Here is a 21,503-nt window from a genome sequence, read left to right on the forward strand (position 1 = left end):
GAGCGTGGCGTAGGCCAGCCCGCCACGCACGGCTGTCGCGCGGGCAGGCCTGCCTGCCATTACCATTAAGGGCCAGACACATGCCCGCCTGCAGGCTGTCTGTCTGCCTGTCTGCCTGCCAGCGTCTGCCTGTCTGTCTGTGTGTCTGTCTGTCCGCCAAGCTGTCGATACTCCCGTAGCACCCTGTGCCCCTCGACGTGAGTGTGTGTGTCGGACACATTGCATCGGCGACTCATTTATCAGTGGAGTTATCGGGGATGCTAGATTAGCGCTGCGGGGTGTCCTGTGCCCTGATGAGTCACGTGGGGAAGGGACGGGGTGAGGGGGAGGGGGAGGCGTGATACGCCTTCGTCACCTCGCGGTAAACAGCAACTCAGGTACTGCACTGTGGCTTGCAAGCACAGGCGCTGTGTGTGTGAGAGTGTGTGCAGCCTCAGGAATGCACCCACCTGATAGCAGCAACAGCACACAGTCTTGACCGCATGTACCACCTTGACGCTACTCAAAAAGAAAATTTACTTAATTTGCAACTTTTGCACTCATTAACATTTTGGTCAACTTTGCGGCAACACTGCTCCGAAACCGAGGCGGGCAATCGCCCTCCGTAAAAACGGCGTCCTAGGCCCCGTCGAGGGAGTATGATTTCCCGCCCTGGATTGGACGCAGTGGCCGCCGAGAATCAGTCCAAAACTCGATTTTCAACACATTTCTAATTTTTAGAGTCCGCCTCGCGCTTCTTCGCCGTATTTTTCCGCATTTCCTTCCCGTTCCCCGCTTCCTAGAGGCCTAGAGGCACAGGTCTGTTGTTCTCCGGCTCGCTGCGCGCCGCCATGGCGCCGCACGCTGGACCGTCCACACCTCCCGCACGGCCTACGAGGCCTGCGCCATGCCTGCGCCATGCCTGCGCCGCCAGCCTTGCTGGAGCGTGAAAGTGGACTCTGGACCGCCTGGACCCACGCCGTGCTGCGCGTCTGCAGAGAGGCCCATTCAATTTCCACGGCGTCAGCGAGTCCGCGGCAAGCGGCAGACAAAGATAAAACATGTTCCCGGCCCGCCGACGGCCCGCCAGGACCCGCCAGGTCCCGCCACGACCCGCCCGCAGCTGCAGCGGCCGGCAGAGCCACCTGACTGGGGTCACGGCTGGGTAGGCAATCGGACACCAGTGGGTAGGCAAGGACTCTAGGCAACCTGTAGGTCTCCGACGGTGTACTCCCTGGAGCTGCGCTGCCGGGGCCGCAAGCACGATACGGACACGTTTAGCGTTTTTCGCTATCTCGCTTTGTTTTTGCAGTGCGGGGGCGGCCGGGCAGCCGGGCAGTGTCCCGCCCTGGGCCCTGGGCACTCATTCCGCGCGTCGCGTGTCTAGCGCGGCGTGTCTAGAGACGTGTCTAGACGTTGCGGCCTTCATTAAGCGGACAGTCCGACAGGCGGTCCCCGGCAGTCCCTGACCCCGGCCGCGGCGTCCATGGCGCGGTCCCCGTGCAGGCGTGCAGTCGGATGCATGGACAGTGTGGGAAAACTCTCTCCGTGTGAAGATGGCCGTCCAGGCCGTGCAGGCCAGGCCGTGCAGGCCGACCAGGTGTGGCGCTAATTCTCCACGGCCGCTGTATAGCTTTCCTTTGCTCATCACGAGAGCATCAGCATCGCCGCCATGACATAAACCGGCGCCTCGGACAGACGCCGACATCACACGCCCACCTTAGCAACACACACACACACACGTGTCGTGTTGGCAACGAGGCAAAGTGGCACCTCTCGAGGATCGGCTTCAACTCAATCGCTACCCGGACGCACTCCCCTTTTTATCAGTTCAAGGAATATCTCAGTTTGCCCACGCAGTGAGCCACAACAACCAACCGTCTTTTCTCGTGAACTTGACGTTACCTGGGTGTCACGCCACTGCCACATTCTGCTTAAAAACAGGCCATTCGTGTTCGTTTGTCTGGTAGGCATGAATAATGCCGACGGTGAGGTCCGGTCACACCTCACTAGTCGGATCAGGATACGGTCCCGGAGTCCCGGAGTCCTGGACGCCGAATAACCCTCAACGAGCTGCCCAAGGATCATCGACCTGGCGGCCGCGCCGTGGCCGTGCCTTTGGCCCGCCTTTGGCCCGCCTTTGGCCTGCTGCCCGTGCCCAACTCTGTCAAGCTCCTCGCCGTCGCGGCGCGGTGCTCTGCGTAAAAGGCAATCGGTCCAAAAGTGTCCGGGGTTCGATTCCCGGCAGCCGCCTCCTTTTTTTTCCCCTCCTTCGTTTCGCGCGGCCACGCGACAAAAACCGCGTTAAAGAGCGAAAACAACAGGCAGCGAGGAAGTCCCACTGCGCCACTCGAAAAACGGGCCTCGCGCGCCGATTGGCCGAGGACACCTGTCGCAGTGTTGCCAACTGTGGCGAGGCTGGTTAGGTTGGCAGCCCGTCGTCCTGTGGGGACACGCGAGCGCGCGCCCCGCGCCGCCAGTGCCATGCAGTGCCATGGGCAGCAGACGACGCGGATTCCGAAAGCCGTCGCTCTGTCTGGCTCGCACGCAGACGGAGTGCCCCGCGAGTGCGAGAGAGACAGAGCGGCTGCCGGAGAGGACGGCGGCAGTGCGGCAACCGGGCGACACGGCACGCATGCACGCTTTGGACAATGACGCGTGACGTCGTCTGCTCGGCGCGGCACGGCACGGCACGGTAGCGCTACGGCCCGGTACAGCACGGCGCGACATGGTTCCGGGCCGGAAGGGCCAGCGAAGGCCCCGACCAGGCCGACCGGGCCGGCCAGGCTCCCGCCATCATCTGCGTCCTCTTCAGCCAGCTTCGCGCCCCATGGTGCACAGTGGGCCAGAAGATCGGTGGTGGCGGCCAAAACTCTAGACGGGTTTTGAGCTCCAGAGTCGCTAAATGGGACTCGAACGGAAGGTGTGACCCCCACCAATGGATTCCTCGTTCGGAGAGCAATCCATTGGTGGGGTCACACGTTCGGTATGAGACCCATTTAGCGACTCTAGCTCAAAACGCGTTTAGAGTTTTGGCCGCCTCCACCGATCTTCTGGCCCACTGTGCGACGCTGGCTCGCCGACAGCTCGAAGCCGTTGTCCGGCTCATCTGGGATTCAGCTCAGGAAAGTCGCCGCAATCGGGAGGTTACGGCCGGGGTCGCCGTCGGCGTGCTTCATCGGGGGGCACGCGTCGAGGGGCCCGCCGACGACCCAGCGTGGCCGTCAGGGCAAAGCCAGGCAAAGGCGGCTATCTCGCTGGCTAGAACGCGGCAGTTGCCCGGCCGTGCCACCACTTCATTTTCGGACCTGACAGGGCTTGGCCGCCTGGCCGCTTGGCCGCTACGGCCGGCCCGTCAAGAGCACTGAACTCGGCGCCGCCGTCCACGCCGTCCGCGCCGTCACGACGCGCGGCATTTAAAAGGGGACGCCGATGGATTAGCCTGCCGGAGAGCAGCCGAGGGTTTCCGGAGAGTGAGTGGGAGAGTCGGGGAAGCGGCGGCGGAGACCTATTGGGTTGGGGGTTGTTATTGACCTCGGCAGGTGAGCTGCACTTGGATGAGAACTGCAAGAGGGTTGCTAAGGGTTGGTGGAGAGCAGGCGAGGGGATGGTGGAGAGTCCACGCGTGCGCGGATGCGCGGTTCACAGCGCTACACAGTGGGCCAGAAAGCCGGTGGAGGCGGCCAAAATCCCGAACGCGTTTTGAACTCCAGAGTCGCTAAATGGCACTCGAACCGAACGTGTGACCCCACCGATGGATTGCTCTCCGAACGAGGAATCTATTGGTGGGGTCACACGTTCGGTTCGAGTCCCATTTAACGACTCTGGAGCTCAAAACGCGTCCGGGATTTGGCCGCCTCCACCGGTCTTATGGCCCACTGTGCGGTGTGAGTCAGGCTGCAGGTGCAGCGTGCGCCAAGGCGTGCGCCAAGGCGTGCACCAAAGCGCGCGCCACGAGCAGACGGTCACGACTCCCTGCTTCACGGCGCCATCCCCGGCCACTCAGTCACACCTGCGCCCGTCTCTCTCGCACTCGCGGGGCGTGCCGCAGCGTGCCGCAGCGTGCCGCCGGCCGCAGGGGTGCGACAGAGACAGAGCGGTGCTGCCAGCTGCCAGCGCGTGCCGCGTGACGACGACGGCGTCCACACGACGGCAGTAAACCGGCCCTTTTGTCCGTCCTAGGGCCCAGGGCCTAGGGAGGCTACTCACCCTGACGAAGCCCCTCGCGGGCGGCAGGTCGAGGTCCTCGTCGTCGGAGCACACGATGGTGTCCGGGGCCGGCGGCCGGTAGGTGCGCTGCCGCCGCGGCCATGTCCGCGGGTCGGCGCCGACGTCCACCCGGCAGCCGGACCCCGTGCCGGACCCCGTGCCGGAGGCCGTGCCCGAGCTGGAGGTGACGCCCGAGCTGGCCAAGGACGACGCCGTGCTCATCGTCTCATGGCGGGGCCCTCGGCCAGCCTCATGGAGAGCCTCATGTCGAACCGCCGCCTGGACGGCCTGGACCTGGAACGCGAAAGCAGTGCATCAACAAGTCGAAATTTTTCGATTTTTCAACGAGCTGCATCAACTTTAACACAACAGAAAAACTTTTACAATAGTCTTTTTTAGTTGTTGTTTTTTTTTTACAGAGGACAGTCGCGGAACAATCGACCGAGTTTCGGATGTACCGCTGGGGCGGCTGGGCCCCAGTGAGGTCGGAAGTTGTGTCCTGTCGATGCCATGTCAGCCGGCTTCTGTATTGAGTGTGAGTGTGTGCGTTAGAGAGAGAGAGGGAGCAAGCTGGAAGGAGTGGCGTGTGTGCGCCGTGCGCCAGCCACCCTGACGAACCTTCTCCCGTCAATGGTCATGGGAGAGTCGCGTCTGTACAACAAGAACGGGGCAATTATTGCGAGCTCAATCTTTGACCTGACAAAGGGTCATACACACACGCGTGCATTCACACTCACACACGCGCAGCGCGAGTGTCGAGTGTTGACACGGCGCTGCGGACTGATTGCGTATTCTTTCCGATTTTTACGCGCCAGGCGTCGGGGGAGGGGGAAAGGGGGGGGGGAGTCGGCGGACAATCGCGGGAAGCCGCGGAGCCCGCCACCACGCGCCAACGACTCTGCAGGTGGAGTGCGTACACTAACAAAAAAAATAAGAAACTGTTTCCGATTCCAATTATCGCTCTATCGTTGCCTCTCTGACTGCAGGACTCATTAACGTAATTTTTGCTGAGCCTTTAACCCACTGCTTCTCGACCTATCTCCTACAGTCGTAACAAAATATCATCCATTTTCTTTGCATTTTCCGACCAATTTGTGCTGTTTCTAACACCTTGACGGCTGAGGCTTGTAAAGCTGTTAACAGCCGCGAGAAATAATTTTCCACGGCAAGAGAAGACCCGTAAAAAACGACGACGCCTCTCTGCAGCGCCGCTCGCACACAGGCAAACGCCACGCACACACACACACATGCACACACGCACACGCGGCGAGTACTTGAGAAAAGCCCTGCGACGACACAATAACCATTATGACGGGTATTGTTGGGCGGGCCGCAGCCTGCCGCGGGCTACACTGTGACCACGCGCGTACGTCCAGAGGCCTCGCGCCCCCACTGTTAAAACGTTAAAATGAAATTGCCGAATTACCGCACTTCGCTCTTGCCTAATACTCGACTCCCGGAAAATCGGCCCAGTTTGTCCAAGTACTTACGCTGCAGGTGCGGTTAATTGACATCGGTTGCGCCACCGCGGGCCGCTTCTCTCTGTCTCTCTCGCGCTCGTCGGGCGTGCCTGGGCGTGCCGTGGCGGCGCGAGAGAGACAGCGACGAGGGTTCGGCCGGAAGGGCGCCTCGGCACCGGCCGCACCGCCGTGAATACCAATATCAGGCTCAATCACTGCGCGAACTGCTCTCACGGCGGCCGGGCGGCCGGCGCGCGCTTCAAAGACGCAGAAAAAAGGAGGCTCCGCTTTCTTCCCGCCGTCCTTCCTGGTGGCAGTGTAGTGCCAGCCAATAGCCGCGGGGGGCGCCACTGTAAGAGGCTTTCCGGGCGGACATCAAGAGGGCCTCTGCTTCTTGCCGCGTTACGGCGCTCTCTCTCGCACTCGCGGGGGCATGGCGCATGGCGAGGGCAGTGCGGGGGCAGTGCGGGGGCGGGGAGGCACCCGTTCTCCTTGGTGATACCGGGTCCTCCAGCCGTCGCGTCGATACTCTGGTCCTGATACCCCGAGTCCCCCCCGAACGTCGACCGCCAAGCCGCCGCCTACAAAACAACGACGCATCTGACGGCGGCCGGGCCGCAGTTGGCCGGCTTCATGCGCCGCGCGGCCGCCAGGCGGATCCCCCGCGGCGCGTCGTGTTCCCCGTCAAGGTCGCCGCGAGGAAGCTCCACCTAGACTCGCTCCGCGGAGAGCACCGCGTCGAAGGTGTCAAGGGCGGATCCTCAGACAGGTTCAAGTTGGCTCCTTACAGAGGTAAAGCGCGCCCTTTAGCCTTATTCCCGTCAGGCCGCGACGATCTGGCGCCAAAATCGAAGGGCAATGGTACCAACTTCCGACACGGTGCAGGTTGGCGCCAAAATCGAGAAGCAGTGCCGCCAACTGCCGACGCGTGTGACCGTTTGCAGCACTGCTCGGCGCGTCGACCCGGTGCCCCTGTCATGGCTGCCTGGCGGCTTGGCGGCTTGGCGGGGCGGTAAGCCGCCGCGGACCCCAAGGCTGCCAAGGTGACACGCTGACATTTGGGCGCTAGTAAAGCGGCCGTTTGAGGTTCACCTTTTGGCCGTCGGAGCGCGCACCGCGTGGAGCGATTATCCTCATTTTTCGAAACACGCGTTCTCTTTCTTGTCCATTTGTTTTCCGTCTTTTCGATCTTCTTCTGTTGCTTCTTTTTCTACTCATCGAGGGCCATTTGCTGGCGCTCCCCAACTACGCCCCGGAGTGGCCCACCTCGCCCATTGCCTCCTAGGATGCCTACAGCGATCTGTCTCCCTCGCACCACTACGGAACCCCCGCGGAGTGCGAGAGAGACAGAGCGACGAAGCGCTGCCCGGTCGGTAATGGAGGGAACACACCAGCACGCTTTCAACCGATCATCACTTAAGATAGTTCCCCGCCTTTGTGTATACTAAACGGATTTCGACGAATGTGGCCCGGGCGGGATGGGCCAGCGCCTGGAATCGACAGCAGACCGAGAGTCGTTTCCGTCGCTCTGTCTCTCTCGCACTCGCAGGGCGCCCCACACAGGTGCGAGAGAGACAGAGCGGAATCAGCCTGCTGGGATGGGACGCGATGGGACGGGATTTACTGGACAGTTACTTTCGGTTTGAAACGCAACGGGACGCGCGGCCGGCGCGGCCGATGGCCAGCCTGGCTTTTGGCGCCAAATCGGAACGGCGGCCTGTGATTGGCTGGCGGCCCTGGCGAGGAGGAAGCACGGACCGCGGCCCGTTGGCTGTCGTTGGCCCGTGGGACGTGAGTGTGAGTAGGAAGGTGGCGCACTGGCGGACTGAGGTCGCGGCTTCACTTCGCCTTGCTTCGCCTTCGCGGAGATTCGTCACGAACTTGCAAAACCTCAAAAACACACGGACTTGAAAATAAAAATTTAAAAAGGCCAAAGCAAAGCAGATCAGAGGATGGAAAACAAAGTCCGGTCATTTTCCGTGTGACATCATGGAAACTGGCGCCGGTAACGATGCGACACCGCGAACCGCCGAGACTGATTCCGAATGGCGTCGCTCTGTCTCTCTCGCACTCGTGGGGCGTGCCGTAGGGTACCCGGGGGTGCGAGAGAGACAGAGAGACGGTGCGGAGTGGCTCTCTGCAGGCGCGATGAGGCACGGCTGGGCGTGCCTTGCGGTTCCAAGTCCCTCGCTGATGACACCGCACTACCGCAGCCTCTGCCACACCCATGGCCCTACCTCTACCGGGAACGCAAGGTCCTTCCCTAACCGTAACACGCCGTCAGTAGACTCATTCCGAGAGTCGTTTTCGTCGCTCTGTCTCTCTCGCGCCTATACGGGACGCCCAATGAGCGCGACAGAGACAAAGCTACGGAAACGACTCTCGGAATCAGTCTGCAGGCGTCAGCGGCCGCATCGCTTGCTGTTCAAATATTGCGTAACGCTCTTTAATGACCGACCGGCTATATACTACTGGAGCTCATCGTGTAGGTGCACACCGTTCGCGCAGACGACGCAGTCTTAATTTAGCGCGGCTCTCTAGTGATAAGGAGCGTGTAGAATCTGGTGAATGCCGCACCACCAGGGAGGAGCGCAGCCCCATGGCATTTTTATAGCCCCCCCCCTCTCTCTCTCTCTTCATCGGGAAGGTGGCGAACGGAGTAATGAGACGGCAAGGCGGCGAGCACCTCGTCGTCGAAACCGCAACAAGGACGTCGTGCGCGGTCCGGGACTCGACGAGGACGCCGACGAGGATGTCCGCGGCCGAGGGGGCGACCGCGGCGTCGTGGACGCAGTGGGCGTGTGAAACCACTTTGCAGTTATTGCATTGTACTTACGTCCTGCGCGGCTCCGAGTCAGAGTCCGCCAAGGCTGTGGCGGAGGCGGAGGCGGCCGGGGCGCCGAAGGCTCCCGGGATATCCGTATCGGCGTTCGTTCCGTTCGCTTCGTTCCGGCCACCACACTGGCAACCCAACACACGTCGTACACCGCACTGATAACACACCTTCACACACTCGCGGCCGGTCACGCGTGCGTCGACGTGCACGCGGAGGGCACCACGGCGGCGGCGCGGTCGCGGTCCTGTGCCTGGGGCGCGCGGGACGCCACTGGCGGGGCGGGGCGGCGACGAACTCGGTTAGGGGGACCACGCGGCACGGCGCACGGCGCAGCCAGCGCAGCTCAGAGGGAGCGGTGGGGCCGGCGAGCGGACGGCAGCCAGACGGACAGACAGACAGACCGGCGCCCCTCTCCCTCATGGAAGGCCCATGGAAGCTGCGAGCGCCGCACTGCCATGGCTCTGCCACACTGCTACCTGCGCCGCTGGGACCCAACAGGCCGGACCGAAAATTGGTCGCGGTGTACAATGTGTTGTGTCGGGCAAAAAGGCCCCACGTGAGTGAGTGTCCGTCCGCGGCCCGGCAGTGATGGCTGTCTTCCGCAGCAAGGCCAACGCGCCGTTCAAAAACTGCCAGTTTCTCGATCTGTGGACGGTCGCTTCAGACAAACTGTAGCGCTCGGCAGAGTGGGCGCAGACGACGAGCCGGTGACACAATTGTGCTGCTCCGGGTGTTTGTCTCCCAGCGTCGTAACGATATCAGCCAGACGATAAGCTAGATAACGCACAAAGAAAAGTCTCACCTGTCGCCGGGAAAACGGAAAACCCTCTCTGCACTTTAGGTGTTTGGAACGACTTGCCGGTGCCGGTTAATGTCATCGTGATGAGCCGTCTCACCGTCGGCAGGCGTAAGCGCGTTGTTTCTGCTCGAATTACTGAAAAGGTGTTGTTGTTGCTGTTGTTGTCGCGGCCTTCGCTCCTTCACACGGAGTGCGCGGGAAAAGGAATGCAACTGTGAAATTTTTCTTTTTTTCTCGAACGCGCAGCGCACGCGCAGTGAGAAAAGTTGTTTGGTATCACCAGAGCTGGAAGTGCGAGAGAGACAGAGAGAGAGCGCTGCGGCGTCATTTACGTGGGAGAGAGAGAGATGGTTGTCACAGTTGTAACTGCGGAGTCATCCGCGCGCGCCACAGCGAAGATAAAGAAATGCAACTCCGTTTCTGGCGGTTTATTTTCGACAGCCTTCACGTGCTGGGGCGACCCTTTGGGCTTCAGTCGTGGCGCCTCCTCCAGAACGCCAGCTTCATCAGCTTGGCCTGCAGCGAGCTGGCCCAGTTGGTGACGACGTCGACGTCCTCGTCGCCGTAGCCGAACGGAGCCTCGGCTCTGGTCGCCAGGCAAAACACGCCGCGCGCACTGCAATGCCAAAATTCGTTAGTGATAGCCGAGCGCCTTGCGTCACAGTCACCGTGCGCGCTGGTCCCTGGTTCAAGCCCCGCCCCCGGGCGTGACTTTTTCGCGTCGTCTCGAACGTACCTTTCGGGCACGAACGCCCCCATGGGCACCTTGTCGGCGTCGGTGTCCACTCGCGAGCAGAACGAGGAGTCCTTGGTGTCCAGGAGGCTGGGCCGGGCCAGGAAGGCGTCCTCGTTGTTGATGCTCTCCCCGAACAGCGAGTAGGCGCGGTTGTGGCTGCACTTGCCGGCTGCAAACAGGGCTCATTGTTTTCACTTTGATGATGGACTCTAATCGAACGCTTCGTTTTCGTGTCTGCGCATACTGCGCATACAGTACAGTGGAGTGCGCTCTTAAGAAGAACCGCTGGCTGAAATAAATAGGAATGACTCGATAGTTCGTGGATTCGATGGTGAAGGTTGTTTTCCCGAATGCTGCCGACTCGCGCGCGGGCAGACTGCTTCCGAAAGAGAGCCTCGTTGCTCTGTCTCTGTCGCACTCGCGGGGCGTCCCGCGGGTGTGCCTTGCGTCGGGAAGCACACCAAAACGGCCGTAAAATGACTGCCGGCCCCACAGCAATGATCGCGACGGGTTTGGCGCGAGGCTACGCGCCAGGAACAACTCAACGAAACTATTTGTGGGCATGAGCAACACGACGGCGGCCGGAGCAGGCTCGCTGCCTCGCTCGCACGCATGGAGCCGTGAGGCTGGAGCGCGCCGTGAGGCCGCTGAGGCCGTGTGCGCGAGGGAGGCACTCACTGGTGATGTCCGCCAGGAGGCAGCCCGGCTGGAAGGCGCCGCCGCCGTTGGGGTAGAAGTCGGCGTGGCCGATGGGGTCGTGGTAGCCGAACACGTTGCCGCAGGTGTGGATGATGTCCACGAAGGCGGCGTGCGACTTGTCCAGACGGTTCTCGCGACCGTCCTTGAACAGGGGGCCAGCCGGGTCCAAACCTAAAACGAAACAAATATTAATGTTTTAAGGTTTTAAATTTTGAAAGTTTAAATTGACAGAGAAAGCATCCTGTACCCGTGATCCTGCCGATGGTGAAGTCCCCCTCGATGTGCAGCGACGACAGCCCCGCGATGTGCGCGCCCAGGCTGTGGCCCACGATGTGCAGGTCCTCGCCGCGCAGGCCGAGCTGCTGCACCAGGTAGGTGATGAAGGCGCCCTGCTGCCGCGCCACGGACTTGACGCGCGCCGCCGCGCCGGGGTAGTACAGGGTGTCCACCTCGTGCCAGTTGATGAGGAACACGTTCATGTCGGCCACGCTCAGGTAGGCTGCGAGCACACGTCAACAGCGAGCAGCTTCAAATCTCAGCACTTGAGAATGTTATTCATTTTTTCTCGTTTTTTTTTATTTCCGCGATGATTCAAATATGCTTAGGAATCACTTGAGTGGACGCGTGTGCGGCGAGCTATATGCCTGCAGCCTATCACGCCCAGTCACTCCAATCCGAAATCTGATTGCAAATGAAGCGATAGCATAGCAGGATGCAACACCTCGGGCCGGCAACACGGGCCACTTCACTGCACACACATACAGGCCTTATTTCGCCTCCTCGGCACTTGCCTCCCCCCCCCCCTCTGCTCGCGGACACCCTCGGAGGCAGTGCGTATCGCCCTGGGCATTCCCTTACCGTTCTTGAGCTCGATGGTGTGCTTCTTGGAGCCGTGCCAGCCGTGGACCAGGATCTTGGTCGGCAGCGCGTTGTTGAAGTACTTTAGGGTCTCGGGCAGCTCGGACACCGTCGCCATCTCGGGCTCCTCCGGGTTGTCCCTGCAACAGGGTTCGGGTTCGTTTCCGCGGTTTGCAGTGCTGTGGAGTGCGGGGACGCACTGTTGTGTCCCCGCGAGGAGGGAGGGGACTCACCTCGTGTACAGCTCGAACTTGACCTTCTTCTCCGCCTCCTTGTCCGGCACGTCGGGGGTCCATGGCCACACCCTCCCCAGCGTCGCTAGAACCACCAAGCACACTGTACTGCTGACCACGCCGCGGGTTCCAATGCCAGTGGCGGCACTGCCCCCTTGCTTCCAAAAAATAATTCCGTAGTGCCTGATGGGCCACCCTGACAGCCTTCACGGTCGACTGCTAACCGCGATTACAATATTTAAGCCACGGACACACGCCCTGTCTCTCTCGCACTCTCTCTCACCAGCGACGCAGAGGAGCAGGACGGCGAGACCCATGAAGGCCCTCATGGTGGACGGCAGCTAATCGGACTGGGCGATTGGGACGACCTGGATTCGCGCGGTGTTTCGCGGCGGAGGGACGAACGCGCACTGCCCAGGCACTGCCCAAATCCGCGCGAGTCACTTTTGACGGGCCGGGCCCCACAAAGGACGCTGAGCTCATTATCACTTGAGAGAGTGACGCGCGACCGGCCAATCGGCGGCGGCGCCCTTTAGGTACGCCTACACTTGAACACACTTGAGGACCCCCACCGCGAAGCGTTGGGCGTTCGGCGAACGGCCAGGTACACCACCGTCACGACGACAACCACCGCAACACCAACAACTGACCGGCGTTCTGTTCTTAGGGACATGTTTCAAATGTCTCTTTCAAACTCTCCCAACCTGCGTTCGAATCCACGGAGGCGCAAGGAGTACGTTCTTTTTCGTGCGAATAATTTTTAAAATATTTCTCAAGACACCTTGACGGATTCGGAACAAAATGGTGGGTCAGGCACCCCCCACCCCTGTGTTTATTTTCACTACATGGGGTACATTATACGCCAAATATTTCAGTCTTCGCGGCTTTTGGAAGAAATCATTATTTCAGCGCGTACGGAGATTAACATTACTCTTCCTACCAGGCTAAAAGCACGCTTCGTCTCAAAAATCTGATTTTTTTGGTGAAATAGCCTGACGCAGCGTGTCCTTCCCCATATCCCGCCATCGTGCAGCAACAGGTGCTGCCAACCTTCGACCCGAGCAGGCCCAGCGAAAGCCCTCTAGATTTCAACGTCACAAGCCGAACCGGGCAAGACAACCCAGCTTCCATTTATAAGTTCTTTATTTCATGACAAAACTCGGACACGCCGTAGCGCCGTGTCGTCGGGGCGGTGGTCGAGCGACGACAGCGCTCGGGTTGCGGCTCGGGTGGCCATTGTTGTTTACAGCCTGCCTACCCCCTGCCGCCCCCGCCCACCCCACGGCGCAGCAGTGAGTGAGCGGGAGCGCAGCGAAGCACCAGCCGCCGACACACAGCGTGCCGTTTCGCCGCCACCGAGTCCCCGGTTGCTGCCGAAATAGCCCTCGGCTTTCTTGTGGTTGAACCTGATATTTGCTAGGTGAGTCTGTTTGTGTGTTGGTTGTGCTCGCGTTGTTTTGTAACTGCTGTCATCCCAAGGGTGCGCTCCCGTTGTCCGGGCGGAACGTTGAGCCCAGCCCAAGCCCCCAACGGCTTCAGTGCACTGGACACCGGTCGAGTCGGAGTCGCCTCGCCGGCGTCCTCTGAGAGAATCCGTGGGCTGGAGTGAATTTAAATCAAAATCAACTCATGTGATTGTTATCGCTGGGCCGAGGAGGCAGTCGCATTGATATCATTGTTGTGGGTCGGTGTCTCGGGGTTTGGAAGTTCGCCTACGCCTACATGCAAGCCGAGGCTCATGTCGCCGTTCTCTTGGCTGTCTCCAGATTTCCTGCAGGACCTCCACTACACCTTCAGGATGTCGGCCGCCGCTGTGCCGCTTATGGAGCGCCGTATGCAACGGTCTGCGACTCTCGCCAGGGCCGCCCCCAGGACCAGGTCGGCCTCTAGGACCAGGTCCTTCTCCAGGACGCGGTACACCAGCTCCGTGGAGGTCACTCACGCACCACCCGAGGGGTGCATTTGCCAGAGGCCAAGTGTGAACATTACGTGCCTCAACTGCGGCTGGAATCGTCCCGATAGCCGCACAAGAATTTTGTGCCCAGTCCACACCATGACATTTTATTTATATGATGTTGAGTTCTGTCCTTCATGTCGTGCATATCCACCAATTTTGATGGAGTGTGACAAGTAAGTGTACAATGCATGTGCATGGAAGCTCATCTTCCCTCTTTCGTGATTAAGAGTTGAAGAATGTGATTTAGAGTTATAGGATGTGATTTTCTATTGTGGGATTTCGGATTGAAATCTAAGTCTAATTCATTTCAGGATTTTTTTTTATTCATTTAATTTGAACATAATTATATAGTTTTGATAATATCACAGTGTTTGTTTTTTCTTTCCTTCGCTTACATGAGGTAAACAGTTAAATATCAAGTGCTATTCAAATAATAATCAAAACATGCATATGACTTCAGTTCTGTGGAGAACACATTGCTCATCTCAAAGGGAATGTTTGTCATATAAAACGTCACATTTAATTGGGCTTAAATTCAATTAACATTACAAATCAGACTAAAAAATGTGCACCTTCAAGTGTTCAAATTGGCAGTGACCATCATTTATTTACAGCTTATGAGCTACTGTTGTACATGACTGATAGAAGCTCTGGCAGTAACACTCGATTAAACAGTTAGGGAAGACCTCTCAGTTTTTCAATTTCATTAGGTCAAGATATGAGCACATAATTTGTTAGACTTACTGATAATGGACGATCTGTGCTATCAGCTTAATGCAATCAAATCACAGTAAACTCATCCTCAATATGTAGGTGCTTCACATTATTTTGTAGAGGTAACTCTATAATAAGGTAATAGTGCAGAGAACGCAGAGGTTGAGAGAAAAAGATGTGAGTCTTGAGACGATGCATGGTCTGATGTAGAATCAGTTGGAGTTCAACAGTCATGACTCCCATACAATAAAAATGTCTAAAGCACTTGCTACTTTGAAGATTCCTACTCTTGCATTTTACACAAAATGTTTGTAAACAAAAAGTTGCCATAAGACTAGCATATGTACCTTAACTTATACATACACAAGATTAAATGATTCATATTTAACTGGTCTCATCATTTCGCTGAAAGTAAATGAAACCTAAGACCGTAGCATGAACTCACATCAATGGGCTTGGTGGTTCAATCAGAACTGAGTATTCTAATTCTTACAACTAATGGGATGTCTACCTGCCATCTTCCAAGGGACATCAGACACAGTAGGGACTGCAAACTCTTAAAAACACTTAAAATAAAAGACATGAAAAAGACAAAGGTCTAACTTAATAAAAATTACATAAATGTACAAAACATTATAAAAATATAACTAATATGAGTTGTTTGAGATCACAAGAGTATCCTGCAAGGACACAAAATGGATGGCATTACAATAACTTACATTTTGGAGCTACAGTAAAAAGCTCCATCATAAAGACTTTGGAAACTAAGAAAGATCATATCTCCAAAAGTGTCTCCAGCAATGGACATTTTTGCCGTCATAGTCAAGAGGAAATTTAAAGCTATAATATAAATGTCATTTGAATAAAAATCAAAGATGATTGGAAAGATCACAGAATCAAAGAATTGGTGTCATAAAAGGACAAACCAATTCCAGTACCATCTTTAAAACGCTGGGGTGACTGTTTGGTACCAAACTACAAATAGTGGTATGACTACCCACAAGATCTAAATCTCAAGATCTCTCATCACATGGCCGTCTCAAGAGGTTGGCTCTTGCTTCGGCTAGCAGGAGTCATAGCACTGGTATTTGATGGTTTCGAACTGGGTGGTACATAGACATCAAAGTTGGTCTCCAGCAAAACCTCACTTTTAGATCTTGATGGGGGGTGAGGGGGAGTGGGAAGACCATTCTCATTTGCAGCAATATCCAAATTGCTTTCAAGCACCATGTGTGAGCTCTTGGGTCTCTCCTGCAGGTTATACATTGGTTCTGATGAGCCACTTGTAGATTGGTAGAACGGCTCAGGTGTTGGCTTTGCTGTGCTATAGAAGTTCTTGGGAGACCCCTTGGGGTCGAAGTAGGACTCTGAGACTTCTCTAAGACGTTCTCTATGATCATAATATGGATCTGGGGTGTCAGTGGGCCGGTAAGTTGCTTCACTACTATAGGCGGGAGTTACAGCAACATCTACTCCCAAAGTAGAGTCAGTCATTGCAAAACTTGTGTTGAGTGGAAGAGTGGAAGCATTGGTGAGGTAGTCGGCTCCTTCACTGGGACTCTGGCCACCTCCTAATTCACTACCTGAAACATGCAAACACGCACACACCAACCAGTAATGAATTTTGTAATTAAAGGGCAGCTTAAAAAGCTCTTGGAAATCAATCTAATTACCTGCAGTAGATTGCCATAAGCTGTTGTCCCGTGATGCAAAGGTAGAATTATCACGGAACCCTTCATTCCTAAACGAAAGGTCAAAAGCAGGATTGACCACTTCCCCAGTTGGTCGGAAATCAGATGGTGTTTGGTATGCGTAGCCTCCACGAGCATCAGTGGTCTGTAACAGCGGAATACTACTCTACAGATTTTTTCTATTTTAAGATGGGGCATGTGCGTGGGTGTGAACAAGAAAGAAAAAAAAATTACGAGCCACATTATGGAGTAGAATAAAAATAAAAATAAGGGCAACAAGCAGTGATCAATTCAATCATCTACATAGCATACAAAATACACAGCTAAAAATTAAATTGAAGTAAAAAAAAATAACGGAAAGGAACAAAGGCTTTATGTTTATGATGAGTACAAATAAAACCAGCAAGCTAATAAACACATTATCAGCAAAATGAGATGAAAACAAAAAACATTCAAAGAGGACGGTCACACCTCACCCATTAACAATGAAGAAACCTTCATTGCTCTGAGGTCCTAAGAGGCTGCATGACCTCCTGCCAAAGACATTTACCACATTTGCTTTAATTTTATTGAACTGTATTTACTTGTCTATGGAAAGGTTTAACACTAGATAAACAGCCACAAACCAAAAAAAAAAAAAAAAGAGAATAGCTACTCACCATGGCTGCTGCCTGTGGATTGTGCGTTTCATAAATGTCAAAGCTTTGGGTGTCCTCTACAGATGAATTAAACTGTGATTTATCCATTGAATCCAGACTTCCATTCATTTTCTTATAATCTGAGCCTTTAGTCAGTGTAGGGCTTGAGCGTTGGCTGTTGTGTGCTCCCGTGAACTGTGATACAGCGAAAAGATTGTAATTAATACATAGCATGTGGATATATGCTCTAAAGGAATGCACTAACATGCACTACAAGTGAAAATGAAATATAGTGTAATATAATTCTTACAGGTTCTTTACGACGATAACCCAATTCAGAGAAAGTTGTGCCATGGACTGAGCCTAGAGATCTAACAGAATGCAGGGACTGACGTATTGAGTTCCTCCTTTGAAAACGCTCCTCTTGCCTTCTGCGAGATTTAGTAAACCAAAATCCTGCTGCTAGGGCCACTAAAACCAATGCAGCACCTACTACGCCAAGCACTGCTATTGTAACAACATCCTCACGCCAACTTAATGGGTCAATATGGACTCCAGGATCTAAAACAAGAGGTCAATAGACAATAGTTGATTGATGATCTCTAGATACAAAAAATTTACATTCAGTCAATCCAATAACATACCCATTTCACAGACAAACGGATTCAAACGCTCACAATGATCGACTTCCACTGTTTGATACGCAAACGCTGTGCATTGGTTAATGCGATCAATATTTTGAACCCAGACATGATGACGCAGCTGGAAGCCCTGTTGTTGACGTTGTAGGAAGTGGTACAGTTGCACATAGTTGCTCATAACATAGGGCATGGAGGCATTATCAGACTGCAACATTCAAGAGACAAAAAATGAATAAAGAATAGAACTGCCAATAAAAACAATGAAATGTGAAATATTAAGACCCACATACCCGACAGAAATTGCGGGCATCGTGGAAAGTCATTGGGGCTCCAATGTATATGTAACATGTGTCTCCAACAAGAGCCCAGCCTGGCGGACATTTCCCACTTAGCACTGTTCGATTGTTCATATGGTAGGGGCGGAAGTCCACTTCCAGAAGGTCTGGATCATCAGCGCGATCCTTGATGCGGCCCAACACTGCCAAACTTTCATTGTATCCCCACCAGTTGTGCTTGGCATCAATGGGAGTTTTCCACACATCTAGACTTCTGTAAAGCAGAAAATAGACAAGTATTAGTCAAATGAGAGGCAGTTCTTTTTATTGACGATTCACAGAAGATATCTAGATATATTTCACAAGTCAAGAGAAGTCTGTAAGCAAATATTTCTAAAGAAAGTTACTTCTAAATTTACAAGCACTACAAATATTTAAAAAAAAGAAAAAAAGGCTTACCTGTAAATGCCAGCACTGTTATTTCCACCACGCATAAGTGCAGCCAAAAAAAGAGGAAAATGTGACATGCCATGAGTACAGGGTAATCAAAGAAGATCAAATCCAACACCAGGGAAAACTAACTACGTAACCTTCACCTACTACTACAAAGTGTAATGATAGTTTAAAGCGCAAGTAGTGCTTATCAAAAAGAGACTTCCACCATAGGGTGTAACCAATCAAAGTGTACTACCATTGATGCCACTGGCAAGTACTGTGTGCTTCAACTTACCGTGACCGGTTTACTGTGACAATTTCATAATCATTATCTGGATCAAATAACACATTGTCAACATAATGTTGGCCAGCAGTTCCTGCGACAATGGTTCCCCGTGATTCTCGGTCCATAGCATAGTTGCTGAAATACAGAGAGCACCAAATAAGACAATTTCTGGCAAGAAGTAGACACACATCAGTAGCTGTTGAAGTGGCGGCACTCACAAGTAGAACCCATTGTGAGAGGTGGTCTGGTAAATGGGTAATCGCACTTTCTCAAAGCCAGAAACTTCCAAAATATGGCCACCCCAATTCCGATGCAGGTAGTTGTAAGTGAAATTAGACACAACCTGGGATACAATTTATAGCAAAGAAATATTAGTTACACTTTGCTCAGACAAGCACATTAGAAACAAGAAAAAATGCAGCATTTCTTCACCTGTTTCAGCACAATGACATTGTTGTATGGAGAGTAATTCCGTGTGAAGTAGTTTCGGTAAATGGTAACTTCTTGGTAAGGAGAGCTTTGTCTTCCCTCGACATACAAAGCTGGTCGATGAGCATTGTCAGTGAAGAGGTTGTTGTGAACCCAGCCCTTCAAAGCAGTGGCAGAACCACCTGAGTCTGATCGAATCCAAAGTCCTCCAGTGTTACCCTCTACCAAATTATTCTGGAAATGAATTCAAGAAAACATGTTAAACCTACACCTGGTGAACAAGAAAATGGTAACAAGAAAACAATAAAAATGAAGTCTTACCCTGAAGAATATATTCTGAGTATTTTGAACATCCATCATGACAGCTGCTTCAGCACTTGTGAAATTTCCATAAAGCTTGTTTCCATTTCCTCGGATCTGATTCCACTCAAGGGTCACAGCTGGGTTTACTTCTCCAGCACTAATATAGCTAACAGCACCTCTCTGATTGGCAATCATTGCTGAGAACGAAATATTGTGCTGCACATCTCTGTCTGCAAGGGAAAAAAACAAATTGAAATGTTAGGAGCTTACAGAAGCTCAAAGAAGAGACGCGAGGCCTTCATTAAAGTTAGTAAATATTTTTAAAAAATTGACAGAACTTACTGAAACCAATTGCTGAAATTGGAAGAGTAACAATTTCAGCTATAAAACCATGGATTTGGCTCCCACCATTGGCAAACAATTTGAGGCTGAGCTTCGGCCCTTGAGTCCTGAACAGCTTTCTTTCCATTCCCCCACCGACTTCGATGGTAGCCAGAACACTGGCAGAGATGTTGTAGATGTCTCCATCATACAGTGTGATGCTGTCTGGGCGGCCAGGGTGAGAAGAAGTATTGAACAAGTTGAATTGGAGAAGCCTGTAAGAAATATTTTGGTAAGGCTCTTTGCTTTAAAAACATCTTGAATAAAATAAAATACATATAAAAACATACCTGAAGCCAAATGGTTTGACATGATACACACTGTTGAAGATTTTGACACAGTTGACAGCATGGTTATCATATTTGTAGTACACAAGAACTCGCTCCTCAATTGTAATAACTTTTGTTGGATCACAAATGTCAATAAGACTGAAGACATGGTAGGGAAGATTTATATCTCTCAAAGGATTGAAAGAACTTTCTGACTCCCTGCCTTCACCAGTTAGGGAAATTGCATTTATACCAACCCCCAATGTATCCTCAATCCTGATCATTGGAAAAACAACAATTATTCACAAGGTAAAAATTCATATTATTTCTAACTTTGATTTCAGTTTCTTACATACCTATTGAAAAGAAGGCGAACAGTTTCGGCTGGGGATATCATGTTAATACCATGAGATGCACATCTTGAAATGTTGACACTCATAACTGTTGGAGATCTTACAACAGCTTGTATGGCAGGGCTCTTTTCATTATGCAAAATACCAGCTCCAATAATTTTTACATTTTCCATGAATGACTCAGATCTTCTAGTTGTTTCATGAGTAACAACATCATGGATCCTATGCTCATAGAGGTTTTGCTCAAATTCAGCATTTGCAAATCTAACACCTCCCCAATAGTCCATGGTGCCGTATAAGTTGCGCTTTCCACAATGAATAAAAACAAATGGGCTATCCCATTCGCATCGATGTCTGTGACCATATAATTGCCCATTTAGCCTTATTGCACAGTCTTCAAGTTTACTTTCATCACCTAGTAAGTAAAAAAACATGTCCAATATTTAAGGTTTATTTGGTGAGCCTCCAGGTTTTTTCAACAAATGTGTGTTTAAGGTTGGCTTACCCTTGCATTGTAGAGGCTCTGGCCATGACCAAATTCTAGACAAGGAATTGTAATGGAACTCAACTCGCTGGCCATGGTTTACAAACACATTGAGTGAGTCGAAACCAAGTTCTCGGCAGACCACCTGAGCGTTTCGCTCAGTAAATCGATCATCGCACATTGGGACCCACTGTAAAGTGGTGCGATTGTAGTATTCCAAAAATCCTTCATTGGTCTGTTGAGTACAGTTTCGACCAGTGCAGAGACGAATAGAGTCTGAAAAGTGTCCACTGAAAATCAAAATACAAAATTCCATTAAATGTTGCACTGGTTCACTTAATTCCAGCTAACTCAACACTAGGGACACATCATGCCATGGTGCTTTACCTTGCCACATAAGGGTATTCTACAGCTCGTTTCTTGACCAAATGGTTTGATGGAATTTCAGCAACCGGAGTGCCAGGCTGTGCCCCTGCCGGACCATTATTATGAGCTCGAATTTGGAGTGGTTTCATAACAATTTCGAGGCCCCTTCTTCCTTGAGCACGCAATGTGCCAAGTACAAGGATTCCTACGTTGGGTGCAAATTCCATTATAACACCAGGGTCAATGGTCATTACAGCATCAGGGAGAATGGTGATGTCAGAGTAAACTCGATAAGGCTCTGGTCGATAGAAAAGCCGCAGGGAATCCTTGTATCTGCCACCCAAATTGTTTGTATCAACAATTACTGGTTGTTCAAATGATACCTAGAAAGAAAAAAAGAGAAATAAAATGAAAATAAAAATAAATAAGATAAGCAGATAAAATTTGGAGTCTACAAACAGTAGAATTTAAG

At 53.0% G+C, this 21,503-nt stretch overlaps 3 protein-coding genes across 5 annotated transcripts in view; all 3 read right to left on the reverse strand.

Moving 5' to 3' along the window:
• LOC117654497 (rhophilin-2) overlaps positions 1–8,734 on the reverse strand; it is a 61,674-nt gene extending 52,940 nt beyond the window's left edge. Inside the window, exons 1-2 of the mRNA XM_034401164.1 lie at positions 8,485–8,734; positions 4,189–4,482 (exon numbers count right to left, since the gene is read on the reverse strand). Of these exons, the coding sequence (XP_034257055.1) occupies positions 4,189–4,410 (222 nt within the window). The 5' untranslated portion in view covers positions 4,411–4,482; positions 8,485–8,734. The remainder of the gene's footprint in view (positions 1–4,188; positions 4,483–8,484) is intronic.
• A 962-nt stretch (positions 8,735–9,696) lies between these two features.
• Positions 9,697–12,258, reverse strand: LOC117647482 (pancreatic lipase-related protein 2-like). The gene is made up of 7 exons (XM_034389240.1): positions 12,093–12,258; positions 11,810–11,894; positions 11,577–11,716; positions 10,966–11,217; positions 10,698–10,889; positions 10,020–10,188; positions 9,697–9,899 (listed from the first exon to the last, which is right to left on the reverse strand). Exons 1-7 carry the CDS (start codon positions 12,136–12,138, stop codon positions 9,755–9,757), a joined length of 1,029 nt encoding a protein of 342 aa, XP_034245131.1. The 5' UTR covers positions 12,139–12,258; the 3' UTR covers positions 9,697–9,754.
• Positions 12,259–14,067: 1,809 nt separating this feature from the next.
• LOC117647463 (protein bark beetle) overlaps positions 14,068–21,503 on the reverse strand; it is a 28,809-nt gene continuing 21,373 nt past the window's right edge. For 2 of the 3 annotated variants that reach the window (XM_034389212.1, XM_034389220.1), the window contains 16 exons: positions 21,053–21,414; positions 20,687–20,955; positions 20,185–20,596; positions 19,850–20,104; positions 19,521–19,774; positions 19,197–19,408; positions 18,879–19,109; positions 18,665–18,789; positions 18,456–18,581; positions 18,185–18,199; positions 17,741–17,999; positions 17,454–17,655; positions 17,120–17,370; positions 16,831–17,004; positions 16,154–16,337; positions 14,068–16,063 (listed from right to left, as the gene is read on the reverse strand). In XM_034389212.1, coding sequence (XP_034245103.1) covers positions 15,507–16,063; positions 16,154–16,337; positions 16,831–17,004; positions 17,120–17,370; positions 17,454–17,655; positions 17,741–17,999; positions 18,185–18,199; positions 18,456–18,581; positions 18,665–18,789; positions 18,879–19,109; positions 19,197–19,408; positions 19,521–19,774; positions 19,850–20,104; positions 20,185–20,596; positions 20,687–20,955; positions 21,053–21,414 — 3,888 coding nt within the window. In that variant the 3' untranslated portion in view covers positions 14,068–15,506. The remainder of the gene's footprint in view (positions 16,064–16,153; positions 16,338–16,830; positions 17,005–17,119; positions 17,371–17,453; positions 17,656–17,740; positions 18,000–18,184; positions 18,200–18,455; positions 18,582–18,664; positions 18,790–18,878; positions 19,110–19,196; positions 19,409–19,520; positions 19,775–19,849; positions 20,105–20,184; positions 20,597–20,686; positions 20,956–21,052; positions 21,415–21,503) is intronic. The other variant, XM_034389229.1, reaches the window with a different exon arrangement.

The sequence above is a fragment of the Thrips palmi genome, unplaced genomic scaffold (genome assembly GCF_012932325.1).
Source record: "Thrips palmi isolate BJ-2018 unplaced genomic scaffold, TpBJ-2018v1 HiC_scaffold_10, whole genome shotgun sequence".
NCBI lineage: Eukaryota > Metazoa > Arthropoda > Insecta > Thysanoptera > Thripidae > Thrips > Thrips palmi.

Coding starts and splice junctions, on each gene's coding strand:
- LOC117647482 (XM_034389240.1), bottom strand. CDS start 12,138: ATGAGGGCCTTCATGGGTCTCGCCGTCCTGCTCCTCTGCGTCGCTG. Junction 11,717..11,809: donor AAGTTCGAGCTGTACACGAG/GTGAGTCCCCTC, acceptor ACCCTGTTGCAG/GGACAACCCGGAGGAGCCCG. Junction 10,890..10,965: donor CACCATCGGCAGGATCACGG/GTACAGGATGCT, acceptor GTTTCGTTTTAG/GTTTGGACCCGGCTGGCCCC.